This window comes from Coregonus lavaretus (genome assembly GCF_964263955.1).
Source record: "Coregonus lavaretus genome assembly, chromosome: 30".
Taxonomy (NCBI): domain Eukaryota; kingdom Metazoa; phylum Chordata; class Actinopteri; order Salmoniformes; family Salmonidae; genus Coregonus; species Coregonus lavaretus.
The window spans coordinates 18,614,950-18,640,430 of NC_140017.1; the positions used below are offsets into that span (position 1 = coordinate 18,614,950).

The window sequence follows — 25,481 nt, forward strand, 5'->3', positions numbered from 1 at the left end:
TCTTGTAGCCCATTCCAGCCTTGTGTAGGTCTACAATCTTGTACCTGACATCCTTGGAGAGCTCTTTGGTCTTGGCCATGGTGGAGAGTTTGGAATCTGATTGATTGCTTCTGTGGACAGGTGTCTTTTATACAGGTAACAAGATGAGATTAGGAGCACTCCCTTTAAGAGTGTGCTCTAATCTCAGATCATTACCTGTATAAAAGACACCTGGGAGCCAGAAATCTTTCTGATTGAGAGAGGGTCAAATACTTATTTCCCTCATTAAAATGCAATTCAATTTATAACATTTTCGACATGCGTTTTTCTGGATTTTTTTGTTGTTATTCAGTCTCTCACTGTTCAAATAAACCTACCATTAAAATTATAGACTGAAATCTTTCTGATTGAGAGAGGGTCAAATACTTATTTCCCTCATTAAAATGCAATTCAATTTATAACATTTTTGACATGCGTTTTTCTGGATTTTTTTGTTGTTATTCAGTCTCTCACTGTTCAAATAAACCTACCATTAAAATTATAGACTGATCATTTCTTTGTCAGTGGGCAAACGTACAAAAAAAGCAGGGGATCAAATACGTTTTTCCCTCACTGTAGCTTGGGGGTAGAAGCTGTTCAGGGTCCTGTTGGTTCCAGACTTGGCAAGGTCATTATGAGTCACGCAATACTGTAAAGGCCACTGAACCTGTAGGCTATTACTTAATGAAACATTTGTGTTTACTAACAGTCATGAAGACCTCCATCAAGCTGTAGGCCTACCTCTACTAGCTGAAAACTATTTGCAATGAAAGAAATGAAATTAATATTTCAAAAAAAAGATTTTATTCCGTCAAAGACTTGTAATCTTAGACACCATACCCAGAGCCCTACGAAGGCCCATACCTGAGGTGTAACATTACAGAAGTGCACATGTAATGACTGGAATATTAATTATGGACTTTCTGAGAGATCACTCTCAGTGTAAACATATGTACACACTTGCAAATGGCATCCAATACACAATATACCACTTAACTCATGGTTTTCCCATTCATAATTTCAACAATTAATCGTTGTTCATCTCACTGTGGTATTTGCGTCCCAGTATCGGCAACAGTGACATCCCTATTGAAAGGTGTTTAAAATAAGTTAGTAGCCCTTTTTATAAACTAAAAATACTCTCCTAAATTAGTGGTTTCTGGAATTCATTCAAGCCCACCTTGTTAAAATGCACTGAGCGTGATTTCCAGGCTACAGAATGTACACGATTCAGGCTAAACAAAAGTAAATATTACCAATCTTTTCTCTGAAATGAAGCTTAGCTATCCCCACTGTCAACTTCATCATAACACACATAAAAACGAACAAACACAAACTGTACAAAAAATTAAAACAATCACAGCATAGTTTAAATACAGAGAAAATATGTACACAGTATAAAAAGTAGAGCTACACTCCTTGAGTAGTTGGTCCAATTCCATGATTAAGTAAGTGGTAATGCCTTGAATGAGAAATATCAAAATACAAAATATACAACGCCCCGTAAGTTTGTTAACAGTTTCCATACTGCAGCACCATGTCTGTTACCGGCTACACTTTAGCTACCTATTTCCCAGAGCTCATCTATGACATAAGAGGTCTTCTTTGCACCGTGGGTCGTAGCATTAGCTCCTGGCTGTTCGGGGTACCTCTACAGCATGATAACACCTGTGTTATTCCAGGTTAATGGACCATTTGTGAACATCTAAGAAAATGACCATTCAAGATTAAATGCTTGGGTGAAATTCTTTTTCTGTGTCTTTGTTGAACTCCTGTTGTAATGCTGAGAGAACGGGAGGGGTGAAAAGACAGGGTTTCCCACTACTAAATATCACTACTAGGCAGGGCACAAAGTTCTCTAGATCCAGGCCTGCAGGAATCAAACATTTCAGTTGAAGGCAATTGAAGCCCAATTGTCTTGGGCTGGGAGGGGGTGACAGTGCTAGGCTGGGGTGCCTGCCCTGCCTAGGCAATGGCACGGGACCCATAATGCTTCTGATCTAGGATCAGTGTACACTCCTCAAATCCTCAATTTATGAAGGCGGTATGCAAAGCTGACCTTAGATCAGCCTCTAGAGCAAGGACGGGCAACTCCAGTCGTCAGGGGCCGGATTGGATTAGTTGAATCAGCTGTGTTTGCTAGGGATGGGGGATAAGTGTGACACCACTCCGGCCTCCGAGGACTGGAGTTGCCCATATCTGGTCTAGAGAAAACTTTCATCCTACTCCATACAGCATAAGTAGAGAGAGTTCTGTCTTCAAGGCAAGAGTTCAAACGTCTCTCTCCCATTGTCTCTCTGTCTTATTAACGACAGGGCTGCAGAAAGGCAGGGACCTCGGGAGGCTAAAGAGATCTCATTTGGCAGCTTTATTGTCCATCATATCTGAGGAGAACACAGACAGAAATTGGAGACAAGCATGAGTACAAATGTGTGTGTGGACAGGTGAGTGTGTATGAGTGTGCGGACGGGTGAGTGTGAGTGTGTGTGTGTGGCTCTAGTCTAATGTGTCTTACAGGAGATTGGTGGCACCTTAATTGGGGAGGATGGGCTCATGGTAATGGCTGGAGCGGTATAGGTGGAATGGTATCAAATACATCAAACACATGGTTTCCATGGTTTCCATGTGTTTGATACCATTCCATTTGCTCTGTTCCAGCCATTATTATGAGCCGTTCTCCCCTCAGCAGCCTCCACTGGTGTGTCTCTAACCTTGCAGTGTCTGGTAGACCTCGTTGGGCAGGTCATCCAGCTCCTGTAGGCTCATCAAGAGGTGAGCAACAGTGGCTTGACCCTTTGGCCTGCCAGTCTTCCAGCGCTCCAATGCCTTAAACCTGAAACACAACACAAAGGGGGGTCACATTTAGGGTCACATTATCTAAAAAATAAATCTTCACCAAACATATGAATTATTTATTTTTTAATTATGCACTCACTAAGTCGCTCTGGATAAGAGCATCTGCTAAATGACTAAAAATGTTTAAAAAAATTATTGTATGATTGGTTATGCCAGGAATGCTTCAAATAGAAACCCCAAAAATAATGTCTGGCAAGTAATATCAAGTTTAGTTTTAAGGGTGCAGATACTATATCTATCAACTATACCTCTGCATGATGACATCCTCCTCACTGGCCTGTATATCGTCCAGCTCTTTGGAGGACAGGTCCAGGCAACCGATAGCCACCTGCTTCCACTCCTTCCCCAGCCGCTTAGCCACCTGCATCAGCTGCTTGGACGACACATCTGGGACCTGCACTGTCAGCACTCCGTCTGGAAGCAACAGAGGAACGTTAGACTTTTAGGGGCAACTGAACAGCAACTGAACAGGAATAACACCACAGTAATAACAGCAAATGACACATTGGATGTGTTCAAACCATCACCTGACTCATCTACAGATCGAGGTCTCTTATTGGTCATCTCTTCCTCTGATGTGCTGGTGCTTCTTTTCCTGCCTACAGAAGAGGAGAAAATCCCTGTCAATCAAAAGCTACTTTTAATGATGGATGAAAATTGCTTGTGTACAGACAACTAGATATCTAGAACATACACTGGAATAAAGTTAACTATTGATGCCAATATTGAGAGGTGGCAAACAAAAATGACAAACTTACTAGCTGTCCGTTTCCTTGGTTTTTCAACTGCATTGTCCACACAGTCACCTGAGAGGAAGACAAATGAATCTCCTGCACCTTCACTCACAACACATTACAGACAGACACTCAGAAGGTTTGTACGTACCTTCTCTGATGGTGGCTGACCACACAGTCTGGTCGGACTCTGTCTCTATGAGGGAGAGCTTGAAGGGAGGGGGCTGCTCAAAGAACGCCTCAAAATATCCCTTCAATTTAGTCACGGCCAGCGTGAACAGCAAGTCCTACAGGACACCATACACACACAGCACAGACATATAAATACACACACATAGTACATACATACACTGAGTATACAAAACATTAAGAACACCTGCTATTTACATGACATAGACTGACCAGGTGAATCCAGGTGAAAGCTATGATTCCTTATTGATGTTACCTGTTACATCTGTTAAGTTCATGTTTGAAGTATTCCTATATTTCTGTTATTACGGTGCTATCACTCTGTTATTTGTACGCCTGCGCAGTAGTCTCTTTGGAGATGGACCCGGCCTGAGTGTGATGGCTGTGGAAATACGGTGAATTAAAAGTTGTTAAACTGGAACCTAGTCGTTGTGTCATTTTGAGTTAACATTGGTAGCAGAGGATGGCTAATAACTACAATGTGCCACCTCGCTTTGACGAGAAGAGGTCGTATGAAAGTTGGAACAATTAACTTGGAATCTGGACACTGGTTACTAATCTGGACGAGAAAAAGTAAGCACTTGCGGTGGTATTTTCGCTCGACGGAAGAGTGAGCGATACAGCACTGGAAATATCCACAGAGGATTTGAACCAGGATGACGGCATGGGAACTTTGATCAGAGCATTGGAATCTGTTTCTTAAAGAAGAGAAAGACTGTGTCTACGAGGCGTATTCAAAGTTTGACAGTGTTACTAGAGACATTTCGGTTGCAATGACAGACTACATCATTGATTTAGAACAGAGGTACAATAGGATGCGCAAGTACGACATGGTTCTCCCGGATGCAGTGTTAGCTTTCAAGTTGCTAGATACTGCCTGTCTGGATGGTAAAGAGAAACACTTGGCTTTGACTGATTGTACTGTGCTGACTTTTGCGTCAATGAAGTCGGCAATAAAAATGATTTTTGGTGAAAAGACGTCTGTCGCGCCAATAACAGATAGAATGAAAGTGAGTGACACGGCATATTACTCTGAGCAGTGGAGAAAAGGCCCCAACAAGTCATGTTCTCAAGACAACCAGACGAGGGCGCCATTGCCTGGCACAAATCCACTGGACAGGTATGGAAGGAGATCCAAATGTGCTATTTGTCAAAGCTCTTACCATTGGGTTAAAGACTGTACTGAACAAGTTAAAGTAACAGAGGAAAATGTAAACACAGAGATAGAGCAGTGTAACATTACACTGTTTTCAAATGAATCTGCTTCTGATACTGAGATCTTTATAGTTGAATCCTTAGGATCTGCTGTGATTGATACTGCATGTACACACACAGTGTGTGGTGCAAAACGGCTTGATAGCTATGTCAGTGAACTAAATATGAAAGAAGTACAAAATATGATTGACACACCAAGCAACAGACCTTTCAGATTTGGAGATGGGAGAGTCGTCCATTCTACCAAGAGAGTCAAGATACCAGCAAAAATTGGTCAGACTAAGTGTCACATTGAAACAGAGGTGGTCCCTGCAGATATCCTCTTACTATTAAGCAAAGGTTCCCTCAAGAAGGCAGGGGCTATTCTAGACATAAAAAATGACAAGGCAGTGATGTTTAAACAACCAGTGACCCTTGAAGTTACTACCTCAGGCCACTATTGTGTAAACATTTTAGACAAAGACATCACACAGAGTCCATGTAAAAATGAGATTCTGACGGACACAGAGCACATGACCACAGAGTAAAACACAAAGTATTGTTAAAACTTCACAAACAGTTTGGACATGCTACAGTTGACAGACTTCAGAAATGACTCAGCAGTTCTGGGAATGATGAGAGTATTTCCATTCTACGGCAGATAGTTAACAGTTGTGAGACATGCCAGAAACCTAAGCCCAGACCAGCTGTTGGTTTGCCACTGGCTTCCAAGTGTGCGGTACCTTCACATAATTGACCACTTCACACGCTTCAGTGCTGGAAGCATTATGAAAAAAAAAAAGAAACCCAGTGAAATCGTCAAGCACTTCATTCATTCCTGGATAAGTGTGTATGGCCCGCCACAGAAATTGTACAGTGACAATGGAGGAGAATTCAATAATAATGAAATACGAGAAATGGCTGAGAAATTCAACATGGAAGTAAAGACAACTGCTGCATACAGTCCATGGAGCAGAGATCATGCTGAAAGTGAAGCAAGACAATGGATGTGACTGGAAAACAGTCCTAGATTGGGCTTTGATGGCAAACAACTCAATGCACAATGTTCATGGCTACAGTCCATACCAACTAGAGTTCAGGCAGAACCCTAATCTTCCCTCTGTACTGGTTGACAAGCCACCAGCACAAGAAGGGACCAGTGTGAATGCATGGGTAGGACAGCACCTTTCAGCACTACATGCAGCGAGAAAAGCGTTCACTGAAGCAGAGTGTTCAGAGAGAATTCTCAGGGCTCTGCGTAAACAGCTTAGTCCCACAGATGAGAAGTACAAGACTGGAAACAAAGTGTACGACAAACGATTTGACTGTCAAGAGTGGAAAGGACCGGGAGTAGTCATTGACCAAGATGGTGTGGTGATATTTGTGAGGCACGAAGGCACCATTGTCAGGGTGCATCACTTAAAATTGCGGAAAGTAAATGATCAACAAGATGGAGGGGCTGTTGCTGAGAATCAGCCTCCTACTGAAAATGATAAAAAGGACACATTAACACAAACCTACCAGATGTCGCATCCAATGATATGGACACTGAAACTGAGACAGGAAATGGGGGCAGAGACCTTCAAGCATGACACAGGTAATACTGTTGAAGGTTCAAATTAGGAAAATGTTCAACAACAGCCACATGTGTTAAGACAACATGGTTGTTCCAATCTCAAAACTGGACAAACTGTTAAATACATGGACAGAGAAAGTGGTATTCCACACACAGCAACAGTCATTGGACGAGCAGGAAAAGCCAAAGGAAAACACCAGAACTGGTACAACTTGCAGTACTCTGAACCAGCTACACTTTCTGGTACAACAGGGTCAGCTGACCTGTCACTTGTAGATCATCTCAGAATTGAACCAATGGAAAATTGAGAAAAACAGAATGACATTCAAAATGATGATGTACTTCAAACAAAGGACGTGTCATTTGACTCAGCTAAACTAAATGAGCTCAGTAATTGGAGGACAAATTGAGTGCTTGAGGAAGTCAAAGAATTGGCCAAAAATGTGTCTCAACAAGGTGGTTGTGTACCCTTAAAGAATCCTTAACTGGCATAGTGCCAAAGGCACGTCTAGTGGCTAGAGGTTTTGAGGAGCTGGATGCTAAAGAACTCCCAAAAGACTCACCGACATGCGCCTCAGAGTCACTCAGATTGCTGACAGTGATCTGCCAGACAAAATATAAACTTTATTCCATAGACATCAAATCTGCATTTTTGCAGGGAACAGAGCTGTCAAGGGACATTCACATCTGACCTCCACCTGAAGTTAAGAGCGAAGGAACACTGTGGAAACTAAAAAAGTGTGTGTATGGCCTGGCAGGTGCATCACTCTACTGGTACAACAAAGTCAAGTCAACAATTCTGAGTACAGGTGGGAAAATGTCACAAGTGGATACTGCAGTCTTCTATTGGCTTGATCAAGACTGAAATGTGACTGGAGTACTTGCCTGTCATGTTGATGATTTCATCTGGGGTGGGTCACAGACCTTTGCTACAACTGTGATTCCACACCTCAAAGCTGTTTTCCAGGTCGGCCGTGAGGAGCATGCTAGTTTTTGTTATGTTGGCTTAGAGTTTATTACAGTTGACGGAACAATACTGATGCAACAGGAAAACTATATCAAGAATCTTCAACCCATCCATATGGATTCTTCAAGAGCCGTACAAAGGAATTCCCCTCTCTGTGGAATTGAAGCTGATCAATTGAGGTCAAAGATAGGTCAAATTCTATGGGTTGCTAGACAGAGTAGACTTGATGTAATGTTTAATGGCTGCAACTTGGCATCCAACACAAAACACACCACTGAACAAACCATTCACGAGGCAAACAAAGTTGTTCATAAACTGAAATCACAACAAGTGACTCTAAAGTTTCAGCATGTTGGAAAAGATGACTCTGAAACTAGTTGTCTTCAGTGATGCTTCCCTAGGGAACCTTACAGATGGAGGCACACAAGGTAAACATCTAATTGTGTTAATGGGTGAAGAAGGAAGATTCTCACCTATCTATTGGCAGTCAAAGAGGATCAGAAGGGTTGTCCGAAGCTCACTCGCTGGACAAACCCTTGCTCTTGCGGATGGAATTTACAATTACATCTTTCTGGCAACTTATGAGGACAGTCTTACCACTGGTGAGACAAAACGGCACATTATACTTGTAGTTTGTGTCACTGACAACTACTCCCTAGTTGATGCTGTCAAGTCAACCAAGTCTGTCACAGAGAAAATACTTTGTCTTGAGATTAGCAGCATCAAGGAACGTATTCAAGCACAGAGAATCCAGCGGATTCTGTGGTCGGCCACAAAGGAACAGCTTGCTGACTGTCTGACTAAAAAGGGAGCAGCCGGTCTTGTGCTCCTAAAGGCACTCAGTAATGGAAAGTGGCAGCTTGAGCAATAAAAATAAAAACGTTGTCACACAACCCATTTGTAATGGGGAACTTAAATAATACTTGGGACATTTAATTGTTTAGTTGATGTTTTATTTGTCTTTAAAGAAAAGTGGGAGATTGTTAAGTTCATGTTTGAAGTATCCCTATATTTCTGTTATTACGGTGCTATCACTCTGATATTTGTACGCCTGCGCAGTAGTCTCTTTGGAGATGGACCCGGCCTGAGTATGATGGCAACAATGTACTGTGGAAATACGGTGAATTCAAAGTTGTTCAACTGGAACCTAGTCGTTGTGTCATTTTGAGTTAACAAAATCTACTTCAAATCAGTGTAGATGAAGGGGAGGATACAGGTTAAAGAAGGATTTTTAAGCCTCGAGACAATAGACATTGTGTATGTGTGACATTCAGAGGGTGAATGGGCAAGACAAAAGAATGAAGTGCCGTTGAACGGGGTATGGTAGTAGGTGCCAGGTGCACCGGTTTTGTCAAGAACTGTAACGCTGCTGGGTTTTTTCACACTCAACAGTTTCCCGTGTGTATCAAGAATGGTCCACCATCCAAAGGACATCCAGCCAACTTGACACAACTGTGGGAAGCATTGGAGTCAACATAGAGTCCATGCCCCGACGAATTGAGGTTGTTCTGATGGCAAAAGGAGGTGCAACTCAATATTAGGAAGGTGTTCTTAATGTTTGGTATACTCAGTGTACAGTACATAGGTCAGTGCTTACTGGTTATGCACTAATGGGTGAATGAATCCTCACCGCAGGGCTGATGTCGCCCTCTGGTTCGCTCATGAGGCGGTACCTCCTCTCATCCAGCTTACAGGTGGGTGGCTTCTCTACCTTCAGGTAACGCCTCTTGGAGCAACGCACCTCCTTCCCTATGTCCTGGAGTGAGGGAGGGGTAGAGGAGGAGAAAGAGAGGCAGAGAGACAGTGAAAGAATGAAAGGAACAGATAGAAATGGACCAGTGATTTACCATAGGTAAGCGAGGGATTCCAATAATGGTAACAAGGGTGGGGATGTCTATTCCCTGTTGACTAACGGTCAACAACTCCTTTCCCTGGCCAGTTAGGTAGGGTTAAATGGGCTGTTCTGATGCTGAGTGCTCTGATGTCTCTGCTGAGCTCAGTCACTCCCCTCACCACTGATACTACTACACACTATCAGGGCTCAAACCACATTTCAGGAACTGTGACCTACAAATTCACTGTGGTCTATATTTGATATCATATGGTGTATCATATCCCAATCTAACCCTACCAGTTGGCAAAACATTGTCATTTTAACCTGTGTTGCCCACTGGGCTAGCTTCAGATCTAATGTTTGAGGTTTCCATCTGAGTTGTTCCTAGATACAGATACACAAATCAATACACAATCATTTGTGTTAATTAATACGCACCAATGCCCTCGATACAGTGACAAATTAACTAATCTTGATCACCACACACTCACATAAACAGACCGCATACTTCCAGTGTGACGTGACTTCCCTCAGTAGAGACCACAGTGAGAGAGGCACAGAGAACCAGAAAGTCAGGCCAGTGGACATTACAATCTATCTGATCATGTTCACCTCTTTGCTCTGACTCAGTAACATGTTACAGTAATCCACACACATACACCCTGTGTCCATCTCACCTTAATGTCGGAGGAGTTGTTGGTGGCCAGGTAGATGCGAAAGGAGTAAGAGTTGTTCAAAGCCAGTTCCTTATACACCAGGACCACCCCGTGGTGCTCTACAGGCTTGCTGCTCTGGACAATGGGCCCCACCGGGGACAGGGACGACACACGCCACTTTACATGGCTGCCAGAGTGGTCTACCGAGGGCTCGATCACTGGACAGCTGTCCTTCATATGCAGGACACTGAAGGTCATTTCACTGTCGGGGTCAGCGAGGCAGAGGGAGTGAGGGAACTGGATGGAGGTGAGGATGGATGAGGGGCTGTTGACACAGTCCACGTTGAAGATGGGCCCAGCGAACCTCCAGGAGTCCCTGAGGAACATGCCGAACTTGGACCAGGACAGGACTGAGTAGCGGATCAGGACTCTCTCTGACACCTCAAACACCAGGCCGGTGACGGAGCACTCATATGTCCCCTCTCCCTCCAGCTGCACCCTGACACACAGAACCAGAGAGATTTAGAGATGGAGAAAAAAAGAGAGAGAAGGAGAGGCTGAGTGAGAAAGAGAAAGAGATGGAACGAGGCTACAGGTAGAAGAGGTACACTCACTGTAGGCGCCCTTTAGAGATCTTCCTGGGAATAACCAGTTCATTGCCTTGACTCTGATAGAGAAACAGACATGGTACTAAGATTAGCCCCTGTTCCTCTAGTGAGTCTACAGCCATACTGTACGTCGCTGAGGCTTTATTACACAACTATCATTCAATTCCACAATCCCAAAAATGTACTCACCTGCTGGACAGCATTGCATTTTTCACAACATGGCTTGGGGGGCACATCTGACAAAGGAGAGGTCAAACGTCAAACTAGGCACTCCGTCTTGGGGAATACTCCCTCTCAGATTATGATTTGCAGACACATTTTCATAAACCTATGAATGAAACCAGATATACTCTCTCTAGCCTTTCAACCATTACAATCTAGGATAGCTAGGCCTTTTGTGGAAAAAGCTAAACATTTGATAGTAGAATGACTTTTGTCAAACTGAGGATACCTTTAGCAAGGGAAACCTCTGCATGAGGTTGATGAGCCGACTCTGATTCTGTGGAGAGAGAAGTTACTCCTCATGAAGGAAGTTGGGGGAGAGGAGCAATCATTCTACTCAGGTCATTCTGAGGTGAAAGAGCCTATTCATCTGTATTTCAGAGGCAGATATACTCTAAGGCATTGTATCTGATGTTTTAGTTCCCACTCACCATTACTGGAACCCTCAACGTCAGGCTCCTCTGATTCTGTTGGGAGAACCAAAAAAAGAATACAATTATTTCTAAAAATATCCAAACAAGCCATTTGGAAATTATTTTGATGAAGCTGAGAGAATGAGGCTGTGTTTTTCTCACCTCCTTCTTCTTTCTCAGCAGAGCCGTCTGTTGAAAGACAAAGAGAGAGAACATTATGTTAGAGGATGTGATAAAGCCCGAAGATTCATACTGTGATGGAGAGATTTTGAGCTCTAGCAGCCGCTCACCAGAATCCTCCTCCTCCTCTTCATCCTCCTCTTCTTCAGAACTCTCCTCTGTAGATGTCCCTACATTTTCTGTCAGAACAATCCATTAGACATGGAGGGATGAACTTTGAAAACTTTTCTCATTCTAAGTATACTTTCAAATAGAGAGGTATGAGGGAAATTGATTGGTTGTTCAAACATGACTTGAGGTCTATAGGCCTGCAAGCAGCTCAGAGACCATTAGAGTTCTGTTTGAGTAGTGTTCACAGAGAGGACGGGGGGATATGTGTGTGTATGTGTTTGTGTGTGTGGGGGGGATTTCATAAGGATTTCTATACAAGGATTTCTATACGATTTTCTATAGGATGTCTATAAGGATTTCTATACGAGGAAAATACAAATATACTGCAAAGGTGTGCCTTCCTGAGCCACTGTTATCACTTTCAGTCAGATTACCTGGAACAACATAACTTTTATTAGAAGTGTCTTGGGTAAGGGGTTAATATGGGATTAGGAACTCTCCTCTCTCCATCTTTCCACCCCACTTTACCCATAATGCAGAGAGGTTTACAGTAACCCTCTGTGGGAACAGCCCCAAACAACACCAGCCCATACCCTGCAAGCTTTCTGACAAGACCTAGAAAGGGGACCTGAGAGTCTCTACTCACGTCTACCCTAACATAGGCCTATTACTGAGAAATGGCAGAAAAAAAACATCATACATTATCGATTTGGAGCCTCTTATTTACTGTCTGACTCAGCATTATCTAAATTTTACACTTCTGTTATCAAACTGTGACTAAGTTAACTCTGATGAGCTCATCAGTGCATACCCTCTTCACTCACATCACTCATCTGAAACTTCCACTCTGATTACTCACTAATTTAGATTTTACATTTTAGTCATTTAGCAGACGCTCTTATCCAGAGCGACTTACAGTTAGTGAGTGCATACATTTTTCATACTGGCCCCCCGTGGGAAACGAACCCACAACCCTGGCGTTGCAAGCGCCATGCTCTACCAACTGAGCTACAGGGGACTACTGTATACAGTATGTATACACTACCAGTCAAAAGTTTGGACACCTACTGATTCAAGGGTTTTCCTTTCTTTTTACTATCAAGGCATAGGGTGGCTATTTGAAGAATCTCAAATATAACATATATTTTGATTTATCTAACACTTTTTTGGTTACTACATAACTCCATATGTGTTATTTCATCATTTTGATGTCTTCACTATTATTCTACAATGTAGAAAATGGTAAAAATAAAGAACCCTTGAATGAGTAGCTGCATCCAAACTTTTGGCTGGTAGTGTATAAGCGTATTGTAATTGTGATATGTCTGTGGTTTTCCTATGTATCGTGCTGAGGGCCCCCGTGTGAGAGCTGTAACTGTTTGCACTTACATTTTAGTCATTTACAGAAGCAGATTCATTCAGAAATTCAGAATGACTTGTAAAACGATATGCTTCATACTGTAAGTGCATCTAAAGTAGGAATGTGAAGATTATGGGTAATGATTAATTGCCATGCAAATGGTCATAATTGTCATTTTTTAAATTTGATTTTTGATTTTCTAATGCATCATAATGCATCTTTGAAAATAAGCTATGAGATACCTAATGAATACAACACAGCTTTGGTGAAACCCTTTCTCAAAAGCAAATGGTTTTGACTCCAGGGGCAGGGGGAGCTGTTTGCTATTTGTACCCAGCAGGAGTGAGTGTGGCACAGGCCTTCTGGCTGAGAGCCTGGCATTGGCAGAAAGGAAGCTAATAGATGGAGCCTGTCCTTTCTGGGGCAGGGAGCCTCATCTCAGACTGAGAACCAGCCAGGTCTCTCTCTCTCTCTCTCTGCTCTACATCCATCCCTCTCTCTAGCTCATTCTCCCCCTATCTCGCCATCTGTGTCCTCATATCCCTCCTATCTCTCTCTGACTCATCTAACATCCACTCCGTCTACTCTCAGACAGCCTGCTTTATCAGCCCAATATACACCACAGACACACAGACACACAGACACACAGATATTTTTCTGGTGTTTACTGCCATCTGCTGGTATAATATCAGATAACATTCATTCAGGACTTTTTGCCACATGAGACAAAACAAAACATGTCATGCACAAACAAAGAGCGAACGGTGCTTACCCTTCTGGTCAGGGGCAGGGATGTCTCCATCTCTGTAGGTTGAAAGAGAAAGGAAATTATAAGGGCATACCAAGATGTTATTAAAATCCTGTAGTTAAGAGAATACAACTTCAGTTAATGGACAAGTGGGGGAGGAGACTAGGGGTGTGGAGGTGAGCGGGTTGAGCTGAACTGTACAGCTGCAGACCCATCTGTGTCTGCACTTCCTCTCTCTGATATACACACATACGCTCATTCAACTGCGGCACAAAAACAGGAAGTGCTGCCAAAATCTCACGTTCATGACACCAGCCCATCCTCCAGTGTGGTGTGGAACCCCCACCCCCTACATCCTGACCCAGTTTTACACACTAATGTTGGACGGCTGGTACTGCAAAGCCATGGAAAGGTACTGTCCGATAATAGTGCTTGTGATTCTAAACCGTAAGTTCTTAAAGAGACAGTATCAGAGAACACCAAAAGTTGTCTCTCAGACTCAGACAAAGCGTGCCGCTTGTTGATTCAGTCTGTGCCTTGTGTGAACATGTCTACAGGCGCCTGCCACCTAGGGACTCAGTCTAGAGCTAGCAATAATAGAAAGTGCATTCGTCATGGCGCCAAACAAACAAGAAGAACAAGTTCAGCATGCGCAGGGAAAAATACTGCGCTTTAGGTGATCAAAAAACAGATTTGACTCAAGTGTAGTCTTTAGTGCCTTACCACAGAGGAGATGAGGAATACGGTATAAACACTTTACTAAGTTGCCATGTTTTTATAACCTCTTTGATAATAAGAATGTAATTAATCATGATAAATGTGCATGGTAACTGCAGATAAGGTCCTAAAACAATGATTGAATTGTGACCAAAATTCATAGGCTATTTCTCGTACTGTGTAGTGACATCATTAGAATATTGTCTCTCTTTAAGATTGAATGGAACCTGATAAGCCAGTGGACCTTATCCTCATTGTCCTCAGACAGATGTACAGGAAAGACTGTTTACTTTTCAAGGTCAATGTTCACACAGCCAACAGGTTTCTGTATCACAACACAACTGTTAGACGTTTCCATGGCAGTCATATTCACACATATACTCTGCCCTCTTTCTGCCTCTATCCATCTCTCTGTCTATTCTTTTCCTACCCTCTCTTTCTCTTTATTTCTCTTTGCCCTCTCTTCAACCCTGGCCTCTCACCATCTCTTACTTCTCTCCCACTCATTTTCATGCAAGACAACCCTCCCCTTCCTTGTCTCTCTCACTTCTCTCTCTGTATCTCTGTGGTCCGATAAGGCCACAGTTTTTGCATGTTTCCTACAGCCTTATATAAACACACTGAAAGCCTGTGAACAAGAGATAGGCAATAGTCAGTTAGTGCTAGTGTTATAGTTTATGTCACAGCTCCAATTTAGCCTTGTGTACCTCAGTAGGTTAACATATCACACACCATCAGTCACAACAGCATTAATGATACAGTAAACTGTTTTTATCAGTCTGGGGACAAAAAGTTATGCTTTTATGAGGGGTCATTATTCTGCAGGTATTGTGCATTGCATTTGTAAGTATACTGATGTCACGGTTTCGGCCGAGGCTGCTCCTTCTCCTTGTTCGGGCAGGCTTCGGCGGTCGTCGTCTCCGGAGTACTAGCTGCCACCGTTCTATGTTTCGATGTTTGGTTTTGTCTGTTTTGTTACACCTGTTCCTTGTTAGTGTTAATTATGCGTCCTATAAGTTCTCTTGGGTTTTGTCATGTGTTGTGTGTAATTGTTCGTGTCATTTTGGGATGCTAGTTCGTTTGTTCTCTCTGTATTGTTTTGAAGAGAGTTCCGCACAGTGTGTGCCTTTTGTTTGTACTTTACCGGTGTGCGTAAAGTTCGCTTGCCTGCCAGGTTGTATTTAGCCGTGTTTGGCTTGTTCCTTTTGTCTTCACTAAAGACGTTAGTACGAAGCCTCTGTGTGTCCTGCGCTTGATTCCACACCACATCTACACTCAACCTTGACAACTGAACAAAAACATAAACGCAACATGCAATAATTTCAACGATTTTACTGAGTTACAGTTCATATAAGGAAATTAGTCAATTGAAATAAATAAATTGGGCCGTAATTTATAGATTTTACATGACTGTACGTCCAACCAGGGGCCCACCCACTGGGGAGCCAGGCCCAGCCAATCAGAATTAGTTTTTCCCCACAAAAGGGTTTTATTACAAACAGAAATACTCCTCAGTTACAACAGCTGGTCACAGACAATTCCACAGGTGAAGAAGCCAGTTGTGGAGGTCCTGAGCTGGCGTGGTTACACGTGGTCTGCGGTTGTGAGGCCGGTTGGACGTACTGCCAAATCCTCTAAAACGACGTTGGAGTAATGGTGGAGGAATTAACATTCAATTCTCTGACAACAGCTCTGGTGGACATTCCTGCAGTCAGCATGCCAATTGCACGCTCCCTCAAAACTTGAGGCATTGTGTTGTGTGACAAAACTGCACATTTTAGAGTGGCCTTTTATTGTCCCCAGCACAAGGTGCACCTGTGTAATGATCATGCTGTTTAATCAGCTTCTTGATATGCCACACCTGTCAGGTGGATTGATTATCTTGGCAAAGGAGAAATACTCACTAACAGGGATGTAAACAATGTTGTGCACAAAAATTGAGAGAAATAAGCTTTTTGTGCTTTTTTCGGGGATCTTTTATTTCAGCTCATGAAACATGGGACCAACACTTTTCATGTTGCGTTTATATTTTTGTTCAGTATAATTGAATATCTATATAGGTCAGCACTTCGGTGACACTCAAACCTCTTCAGTGATCTGATCGTTGAATTGTCTAACCAGAATTCAGATGATTTCTTTCAGTGGAAAAAGGGTGTGGCATGGTGGCAAAGTGCCCAACGTGTCTTGTTTCTCTGGCAGCCTCTGGCGTGATAGAAAACCAGGCAACCACACGAACGATAGGCCTAGTGTTCCAAGTCACCAGATTCACATCTCTCACCTTTCACTGCCCTGGGGTTCATGGTTACTCATCACACAAACACTATTCATTATTTACTACACGAAGGAAACAATGTAGAACGTTTTCTACAACTACATTTTACGGTACAAAATATTACCATGATTGTAGTAACACTGTGGTTACAGAAGTGATATGGGTAAAAAAAAAAAATAGTCCTTCACTATCAAGCTTCACTGGAAAAAGTCCCAATAGCCTATGTAATTCAATATTATTCTATAGCTACCTTTTGGTACATAGATACTCCTATTCATATAACAACAAAGCTAGATACATGCAAGTGGTTTTGCTTTCAAATGAAAAGAGAAGCTTTAATTGAGAAACCAAACGTTAGTGTTGCATTGGGTAGGCCTACAGAATAACATCGTTCTATAGATGTAAATCGCGGTATAGCCATATTGCTTGGCGATGGGCATCCTTGTGTTTTGATCAGTCAACAACAGAGCATCATGTGGACTACAAAGCGATCATGGCGGCCCCTCTTTTCACTTTTCGGATCTGTATTCAATTAAAGAAAATTACATGGTTGCAACTATTTTGGGTCTTAAATGTTTCTTTATAAATCGAGAACTAAATTGCCAGCTAAGGGTAACATGCAACAACAACAAAGAAACAGCTCTTTCGGGATTAAACAGAACATTGCCGCGCGCATCCTTTGTCAGTGTGAATGCAACCTCATGCAATCATAGGCTATGTGCAAGACCCTAAACCTCGGCATTATTTGGCTATGTATTTATGACGCTTACCCTTCATCCAGGTGACAAGCGGCTCCGCAGCTCGCCATCCTCGCCACCATCATGTGCCTTTAGACGAACTTTCACCGTAGGTTTTGTTGTGGTCGTTTTTGCTTCACCGTCGTGAGGTTCCGTGATAGCACCTGCCTGTCTCTCTGTCAGCAATCATCTTCTTTTAAAACGATACCTTGAGGACGATGTAAGACTCAGGGCAGCCCTCGTAGTTCACTTTGGCATTGTTATGCTTTACGCATGTTTTTGTACGCATAATCAAAACTGTTTCTATTTAATAGATCAAATATCATCTTACGTACAAAGTCCTTTCGCCAAAAACAGAGCTCTCAAAAACAGAGCTCTCAAAGTCCATGTTTTTCCATGGATGTCTCATTGTCTATAATTCCATATGATTTACAAATCGCTGCAAAAGCGCAGTCCTGGAGCAACACAAGTGCGCATGAAGTGCTCAGTGGGAGGAGTATATTATCCCGCCTTTAGTTTGGGTCCGCTTTTTCATTGAAGCAAGACGCCTGGCTGCATGGCTCTTCTGGGTTTCTTTCCCGTCAAGGCTGATCCATGAGAACTGTCTGATTACTATGGGGGGTACATCAAATATGTACCATAAGGAAGATTATCTGGCCGGCCAATATGATTTTAATTATTAAAGATGACTAAAGTTTACAGCTTTCATAATCAAATACGGCTACTGATAGGAAAATAAATAGTCATCCTGCTGACAACGTTGTATTAAATGGTCAGAACCTTTGATATCCAGGCGTAACATTGTAGATATTTCTCACCATTTGTTTGTAACATTGTATCTATCCAAAGTAGGTCACGTCAAGGGCCTCTTGTTAAAAGTTTATTTTTTAGCGGGAAAATATAAACCCGTAAGGCTGCAGTACACACAACCAACCACTAGATATCGCAATCTACAATAACAAAAAACTAAATTGCACTATCATGTTCTGTTGCCAATGAAGGTCCCAGTTAACTATTTTTTGATCACATGTCTATTGGCCAGTTCCTCTTTACTTGTATAGAAAACGCTCTGTCTGATATAAGTCAACAGCTCTTAATGGTGATGATCAGAAAGTCTATAACTAATCATAGGCCTATCTCCAGTCTATTCTACAGAGTGAGAGTGTGCTGTGTGTGTGTGTGCCCCCCTCCCCAGCACCTTCACTTTCCCTTCTTTCTCTGTGTGTGATGTCCAGGGACAGAGGAATGAGTGCAGGATCAAGTGCTTTCCTATAGATCTGGTGCTCATTTAGAGCGGATGAGTGGATCTCCTCTTCCATCTCTCCCTCTGTGGGACTACAGTTACTTACAGATAGTGTGCATGGTGTGTTTGTGTGTGTGTGTGTGTGTGTGTGTGTGTGTGTGTGTGTTTGTGTGCGTGCGTGTGTGTATATATATATGTGTGCGGCGACAGACAGTGACAGAGAGTTGGAACTGAGTGCTCTGAGTGCTCTGCAATCTGTGTTGATGTACAGATTCAGTGAAGTTGCACTCTCGTCCATTCATACTTCTCATCTGGTATAGAGGAACAGGGGAGAGGATTATACACATAGGCTGGGTCTTAATCCAGTGAAGTTGTTCTCATCCACTCCCACACCTGATGCTTACTCAGGGAAATCCACCTGTCAAACACACAGTCACAGTTGTCTGGGTGGACGTCCCTAGTATCTGCTGGTCTGGTGAAACACTACAGTAAGATTGCAATTGTTTGAGTAAATCCATGTAAAAATACCAACAGACCCTGTCCCTGGCCATGTGGATTGGAAACATTCTGTATGGATTCCAACAACTAAGTTTGTGAGTGGATAAGTATAATGCTTTGAGACAGGGCCCCTGGAACACAGAAAAAGCCTTTCTTTGTTTGAATGCTAAAGCAGCGGTGGGTATGACAGGTCTTTTTTAGGGGTGGACAGACCAGTTTAGAAAGGATGATGTCACCTACTCTAGGGGGTTAATTTGACCCTCGTTGTTCTGGGGAGAGGGCCGCTATCCCATTATCACACACACAGGCATACACACACACACACTGGGGGTCACATGCAGAGACACACACACATTATATATAACGAGGTATCCTCTTACTCTGGAGACAAGGGATGTCATTTCCTCTCCCATTTCAATAGTCCATTATATAGCCCAGGGTCCATTATATAGCCCAGGGTTAATTATATAGCCCAGGGTCCATTATATAGCCCAGGGTTAATTATATAGGCCAGGGTTAATTATATAGGCCAGGGTCCATTATATAGCCCAGGGTTAATTATATAGACCAGGGTCCATTATATAGCCCAGGGTCCATATTATATAGCCCAGGGTTAATTATATAGGCCAGGGTCCATTATATAGCCCAGGTTCCTTTATATAGCCCAGGGTCCATTATATAGGCCAGGGTCCATTATATAGCCCAGGGTCCATTATATAGCCCAGGGTTAATTATATAGGCCAGGGTTAATTATATAGGCCAGGGTCCATTATATAGCCCAGGGTTAATTATATAGGCCAGGGTCCATTATATAGCCCAGGGTCCATTATATAGCCCAGGGTTAATTATATAGCCCAGGGTCCATTATATAGCCCAGGGTCCATTATATAGTCCAGGGTCCATTATATAGCCCAGGTTCCTTTATATAGCCCAGGGTCCATTATATAGCCCAGGGTTAATTATATAGCCCAGGGTCCATTATATAGGCCAGGGTTAATTATATAGGCCAGGGTCCATTATATAGCCCAGGGTCCATTATATAGCCCAGGGTTAATTATATAGGCCAGGGTTAATTATATAGGCCAGGGTCCATTATATAGCCCAGGGTCCATATTATATAGCCCAGGTTCCTTTATATAGCCCAGGGTCCATTATATAGCCCAGGGTTAATTATATAGCCCAGGGTCCATTATATAGGCCAGGGTTAATTATATAGGCCAGGGTTAATTATATAGGCCAGGGTCCATTACATAGCCCAGGGTCCATTATATAGCCCAGGGTTAATTATATAGGCCAGGGTTAATTATATAGGCCAGGGTCCATTATATAGCCCAGGGTCCATTATATAGCCCAGGGTTAATTATATAGCCCAGGGTCCATTATATAGGCCAGGGTTAATTATATAGTCCAGGGTCCATTATATAGCCCAGTGTTAATTATATAGGCCAGGGTCCATTATATAGCCCAGGGTTAATTATATAGGCCAGGGTCCATTATATAGCCCAGGGTCCATATTATATAGCCCAGGGTTAATTATATAGGCCAGGGTCCATTATATAGCCCAGGGTTAATTATATAGCCCAGGGTCCATTATATAGCCCAGGGTTAATTATATAGACCAGGGTCCATTATATAGCCCAGGGTTAATTATATAGCCCAGGGTCCATTATATAGCCCAGGGTTAATTATATAGCCCAGGGTCCATTATATAGCCCAGGGTTAATTATCACAGAACACTGAATAAAAGATCCAGGCCTGCTGCACCCCTAAACACAGCTAGTTATAGACCGTCTGACAAACACCTTCACATGGACAGAGTATAGGAGAGGGTCTGGACAGGATCCAGTCTTTTCAGTATAGAGATGAGCCATTGAGTCATGTCTCACAGTACTGAAGCTTACCGGTTGAGATATCCTCATAACAAAAGAGAGAGAGAGATATAGATACAGTACATCTTTTAAGTGTGCAGGTCCATGCATGGGCTCTTTAAGTGAGACGCCAGAGACGTTCCCCAGATCATCTTTAAGTTATGTTTCATATGTCAACTTTATGTTTATGGAGCTGACTTGTGGCATTCATGCAGTTATATGTGCGTCCCAGGGGCTGCATGTGTGTGGAAATGACACCTACACACTGTTACTAAAGAGAGATCTGGACTTTGGCAACACTCTCTCTCCCACCACAGAGAACTGTCTTTAATTGTTGTGCATATTAACAGATTTCCTGTCTCTTGACGTCCGTAAAAAAGGGATGGAAGGATGGAGACAGTAATTTAGGAAGGAAGAAAAAAGAGAGAAATGCAAGTCAGCATGGTCCCAAGGGAACTTTGATGTGAGTAACTCACCGCTCTCTCACCCTCCCTCACAAACACACAACTTACATTTGTCCCCCCTTTTCCCCACTCTCTCTCTCTCTCTCTCTCTCTCTCTCTCTCGCTTTCTCGCTCTCTCGCTCTCTTTCTCTCTCTGTGTTGTTGATTCTGAGCCCTGGGGGAAGTTGGTGCGTTAACAGAGGCAAACGTGGGATGAGTCCCAGTATGGGATGTGGGCGTTGGGAGGACGAGACACGGATGAGGGACGCAGTCTGGCCCCCCTGGACCCCCCCCCCCCCCCTCCATGTGTGAGTTAACACAGCGTAGGCAGGGGGTCAAAGCCCCTGAATCCTGAATCCTAACACATGGGGAAGAATATTCTATATTTAACCACCAGGCTCTGCGGAGAGAGCTCTGTGTGTGTGTATACGCTCGTGCATGTATGTGTATGTGAGAGTGTACGCAAAATGTAACTCTACAGCAGAGAGAGTGTATGTAAGTGAGAGTTTATAAATGCATGGGTTTATGTGTGTAGCCTAAGCTATGAGTCATCTGCAGCTGGTTGTGTAGGTAGACTGCCAGGTTGTCTGATAGGGGGTGAGGTGGTTTTAAGGGCTATCTACACCCTGGGACGGCTGTGTCTACTTCTGCCCACTCAACTCCCTCTAACTAAATCTATCCCGTCCCGGTGAGTTTGTGTGAGTTAGTGAATTGTTTCTCCAGGCCATGGAATCCACCCTCCGGTGGGTCTTATCTTACTGTGTGGGTGAAAGAGAGCTTCAGCAATTGAGAAGACCTGATGAGCATGTCTCTCTCCCTGTGTCCCCCCCCTCCCTACCCTCAGGTAGTGACTCTCCACTCAGTGAGGAGACTAATAGGGTGGCTGAGATGTAGGAAATTACATCATCTTACCCTATTCAATGTGCAGGAACAATGACCTTTGACCCTTGACAAATGACCACAGATGATGTCATCTTTAGCAACAGGTCAGACAGGATCACCTCTTTTACCATCATGGACTGTCTTTGAGCTTCATTTTACTGTGCATATGTTCTGCCTCTTTAAATGTGAGAAAAGATCTCAAAGTACAGTAAACTCAAATTGAACAAACAATATTTACAAACAAACGTATTCAATGTTTAATATGGGTCCAACAGAACAGCTTTCCCTGACAGAAAAATGCCCATTTGAGAGACAAAGAGCTTGTACTCTGTGGTTTCTGGGGGAAATCTTCAAAGAGTCTTCCCCCAACTGGGCTGTGATTCCTGGCAGACACTGCCTGCCTGGCTGCCTGGCTCTGGCAACCTAAACGAACCAGGGAGACAAGGGATGGAGAGGGGAGGATGGGAGAGAGAGGGGCGAGTAAGGGGAGGACAGAACAGACAGGTGTGGCAGGTGTGTGTGTGTGTCTGCGTGTGTGTGTGTCTGCGTGCGTGCGTGTCACAGTGTGTATGTGTCTGTGTGTGTGTGTGTGCGTGTGTCCATGTAAAAACTGAATGTGGCCCAGCAAGGCCAGATGTGGCAGGAAGGAGTAACAGAGGATGTGTGTGTGAGCCAGAGAGAATTGTTACACTAAAAGAGAGAGAGAAACCGATAGACAGAGATAGAGGGTGTGTACGTGTGCATGTGTGTGTGTGTGTGATAGAGAGAGAAAGAGAGAGAGAGAGAGATAATGTAATGGTTCTTTATCGAAAGAGAAATGTGTTTTACATGGGAAGTTTAATCTTTTAGGTTTTCCCTCCACAGCTCTGTCAGGAGGAGAGCATGGTGGTGTATCTTACAGCAGAGATCAAGAGAAAGAAAAACACGGGGCAGAGAGACTTTCATTGAATGTCAAGCTATCACTTCTGCTCACGACAACAAAGTCGTCAATATACCTGTATATATAATATAACTGAAAGGTGAATGGCACAATCATGACTAAACATGAAGCCATACATTCAGTTGAATGGTAGCTCTGATGAGACCAATCACAAAGCAGCAATGATCAGTTGACTTCTCCCCCAGTCCGACTCCTAACCCTCACCATTAGGGTGTAAAATGCAAAACTGAATTTAGATCAGCATCTAGGGGCAGCTTCTAACTCATCACACATGCTTATATGAGTCGGTGTGATTCTCTAGAGATGGCAAAATAAGGATTTTAGCCTTCTCACTTCTAAAACAAGATTTTAGTTTCCTCTTTTCTGAAAAGAGAGAGTTTAGCTTCTCTCTTCAAAGGAAGGCCCGGCTTTGATTAATCTCCAAGCCAAGAAACACACAACTGTGAGTGGAAGAGCCACAAACACACATACACACACACACACACACACACACACACATCCAGCCACACACACACACACGCATGCACTCACACGTGCACGCACGCACGCACACACACACACACACACACACACAATCACGCACACACACGTACTGACGGACACACACACACACACAGCCCCAAGCTCTGAGCCGGCAGGGCGATAAGAGTAGGGGAAGTATGTGGGTGTGAAATAGCTGTGGTGTGGGACTTTCTGGATTCACACAATTTACTCTGTGTTTTTTCTAAATGCAGGTCCTGCTTTTTATTACAGTCTAAACTGATGGGAATCCGTGGACGCTGTATTCACCCACGCAGCATCCTGCCATTCTTTACTTAATGCAGCACAGATATCATCCCACACACACACACACACACACACACACACACACACACACAAACACACACACACACACACACACACACACACACACACACACACACACACACACACACATTGAACAAGCAAAACAAACCCACATGAAACACAGAAACAGATACGTTCAGTATACACCCACATACACATTAAATACACATTACGCATGTTGAATGATCTTAAATAAACACAGATTCTCTACACATATGCTCAACACATGTTTACACATACACACACACACACACCATGCCCGTCTGACAGAGATCTCTGGGTGATGTTGAACACAGAGGCATTAGCAGAGTAAAGTACAGTACTCCATTCATCCAGAGTAGTGCGGTATTCCGGGGTCCTTCAGTGGACCAAAGGGAGTAGGATGATGTTGTCCTGAGACACTGATCTGAAGTCATGTTTCCATTTCCCCCCTTGATTTAATGTCAGGATTTAGGGAGGATACGCTGATCCTAGATCTGTGCCTATGGGCAGGAGTAGAACAGAGAGAGACACAGAGAGTAATCTATTAGTAAGGCTGATGGCCTGACAAGGCTGCTTTTGTCCATAATTAATGCAGACGTGATAAGCGTGCCATGGAACATGGAGAGGACTATACATCAATAATGGGGGGTAATGGACCCTGTAAGGCTGCATTATTAAGCACAGCACAAGAGGCCCTTGTGTCAAATTAATAGCACTTATGTTTAGGGGAGTGAGTTAGTCGCTGTTCACTCATTGGACAGTATAGTCCAGTGGTTCCCAAACTGTGGGGAGAAATTGGGTAGTGCATCATCAGTTTCTCTTGTCAGGAACTCAAAAAAAGAGACTAATATATAAATCTAAATCTATATATATATACAGTACCAGTCAAAGGTTTGGACACACCTATTCATTCCAGGGTTTTTCTTTATTTTTACTATTTTCTACCATGTAGAATAATAGTGAAGCCATCAAAACTATGAAATAACACAAATGGAATCAAGTAGTAACCAAAAAAGTGTTAAACAAATCAAAATACATTTTATATTTGAGATTCTTCAAAGTAGCCACCCTTTGCCTTGATCACATCTTTGCACACTCTTGGCATTCTCTCAACCAGCTTCATGAGGTAGTCACCTGGAATGCATTTCAATTAACAGGTGTGCCTTGTTAAAAGTTAATTTGTGGAATTTCTTTCCTTCTTAATGCGTTTGAGCCAATCAGTTGTGTTGTGACAAGGTAGGGGGGGTATACAGAAGATAGCCCTATTTGGTAAAAGACCAAGTCCATATTATGTCAAGAACAGCTCAAATAAGCAAAGAGAAACGAAAGTCCATCATTACTTTAAGACATGAAGGTCAGTCAATACGGAACATTTCAAGAACTTTGA

General features: G+C 43.0%; 1 protein-coding gene across 1 annotated transcript; it reads right to left on the minus strand.

The window, feature by feature from the left end:
* Positions 1-808: 808 nt before the first annotated feature.
* Positions 809-17,649, minus strand: LOC311105771 (uncharacterized protein). The gene is made up of 16 exons (XM_084147976.1): positions 17,426-17,649; positions 13,691-13,722; positions 11,558-11,626; positions 11,430-11,456; positions 11,286-11,321; positions 11,084-11,131; positions 10,822-10,868; positions 10,639-10,691; positions 10,046-10,523; positions 9,165-9,290; positions 3,760-3,895; positions 3,633-3,680; positions 3,402-3,473; positions 3,123-3,288; positions 2,730-2,851; positions 809-2,402 (listed from the first exon to the last, which is right to left on the minus strand). Exons 1-16 carry the CDS (start codon positions 17,476-17,478, stop codon positions 2,374-2,376), a joined length of 1,542 nt encoding a protein of 513 aa, XP_084004102.1. The 5' UTR covers positions 17,479-17,649; the 3' UTR covers positions 809-2,373.
* Positions 17,650-25,481: the final 7,832 nt, after the last annotated feature.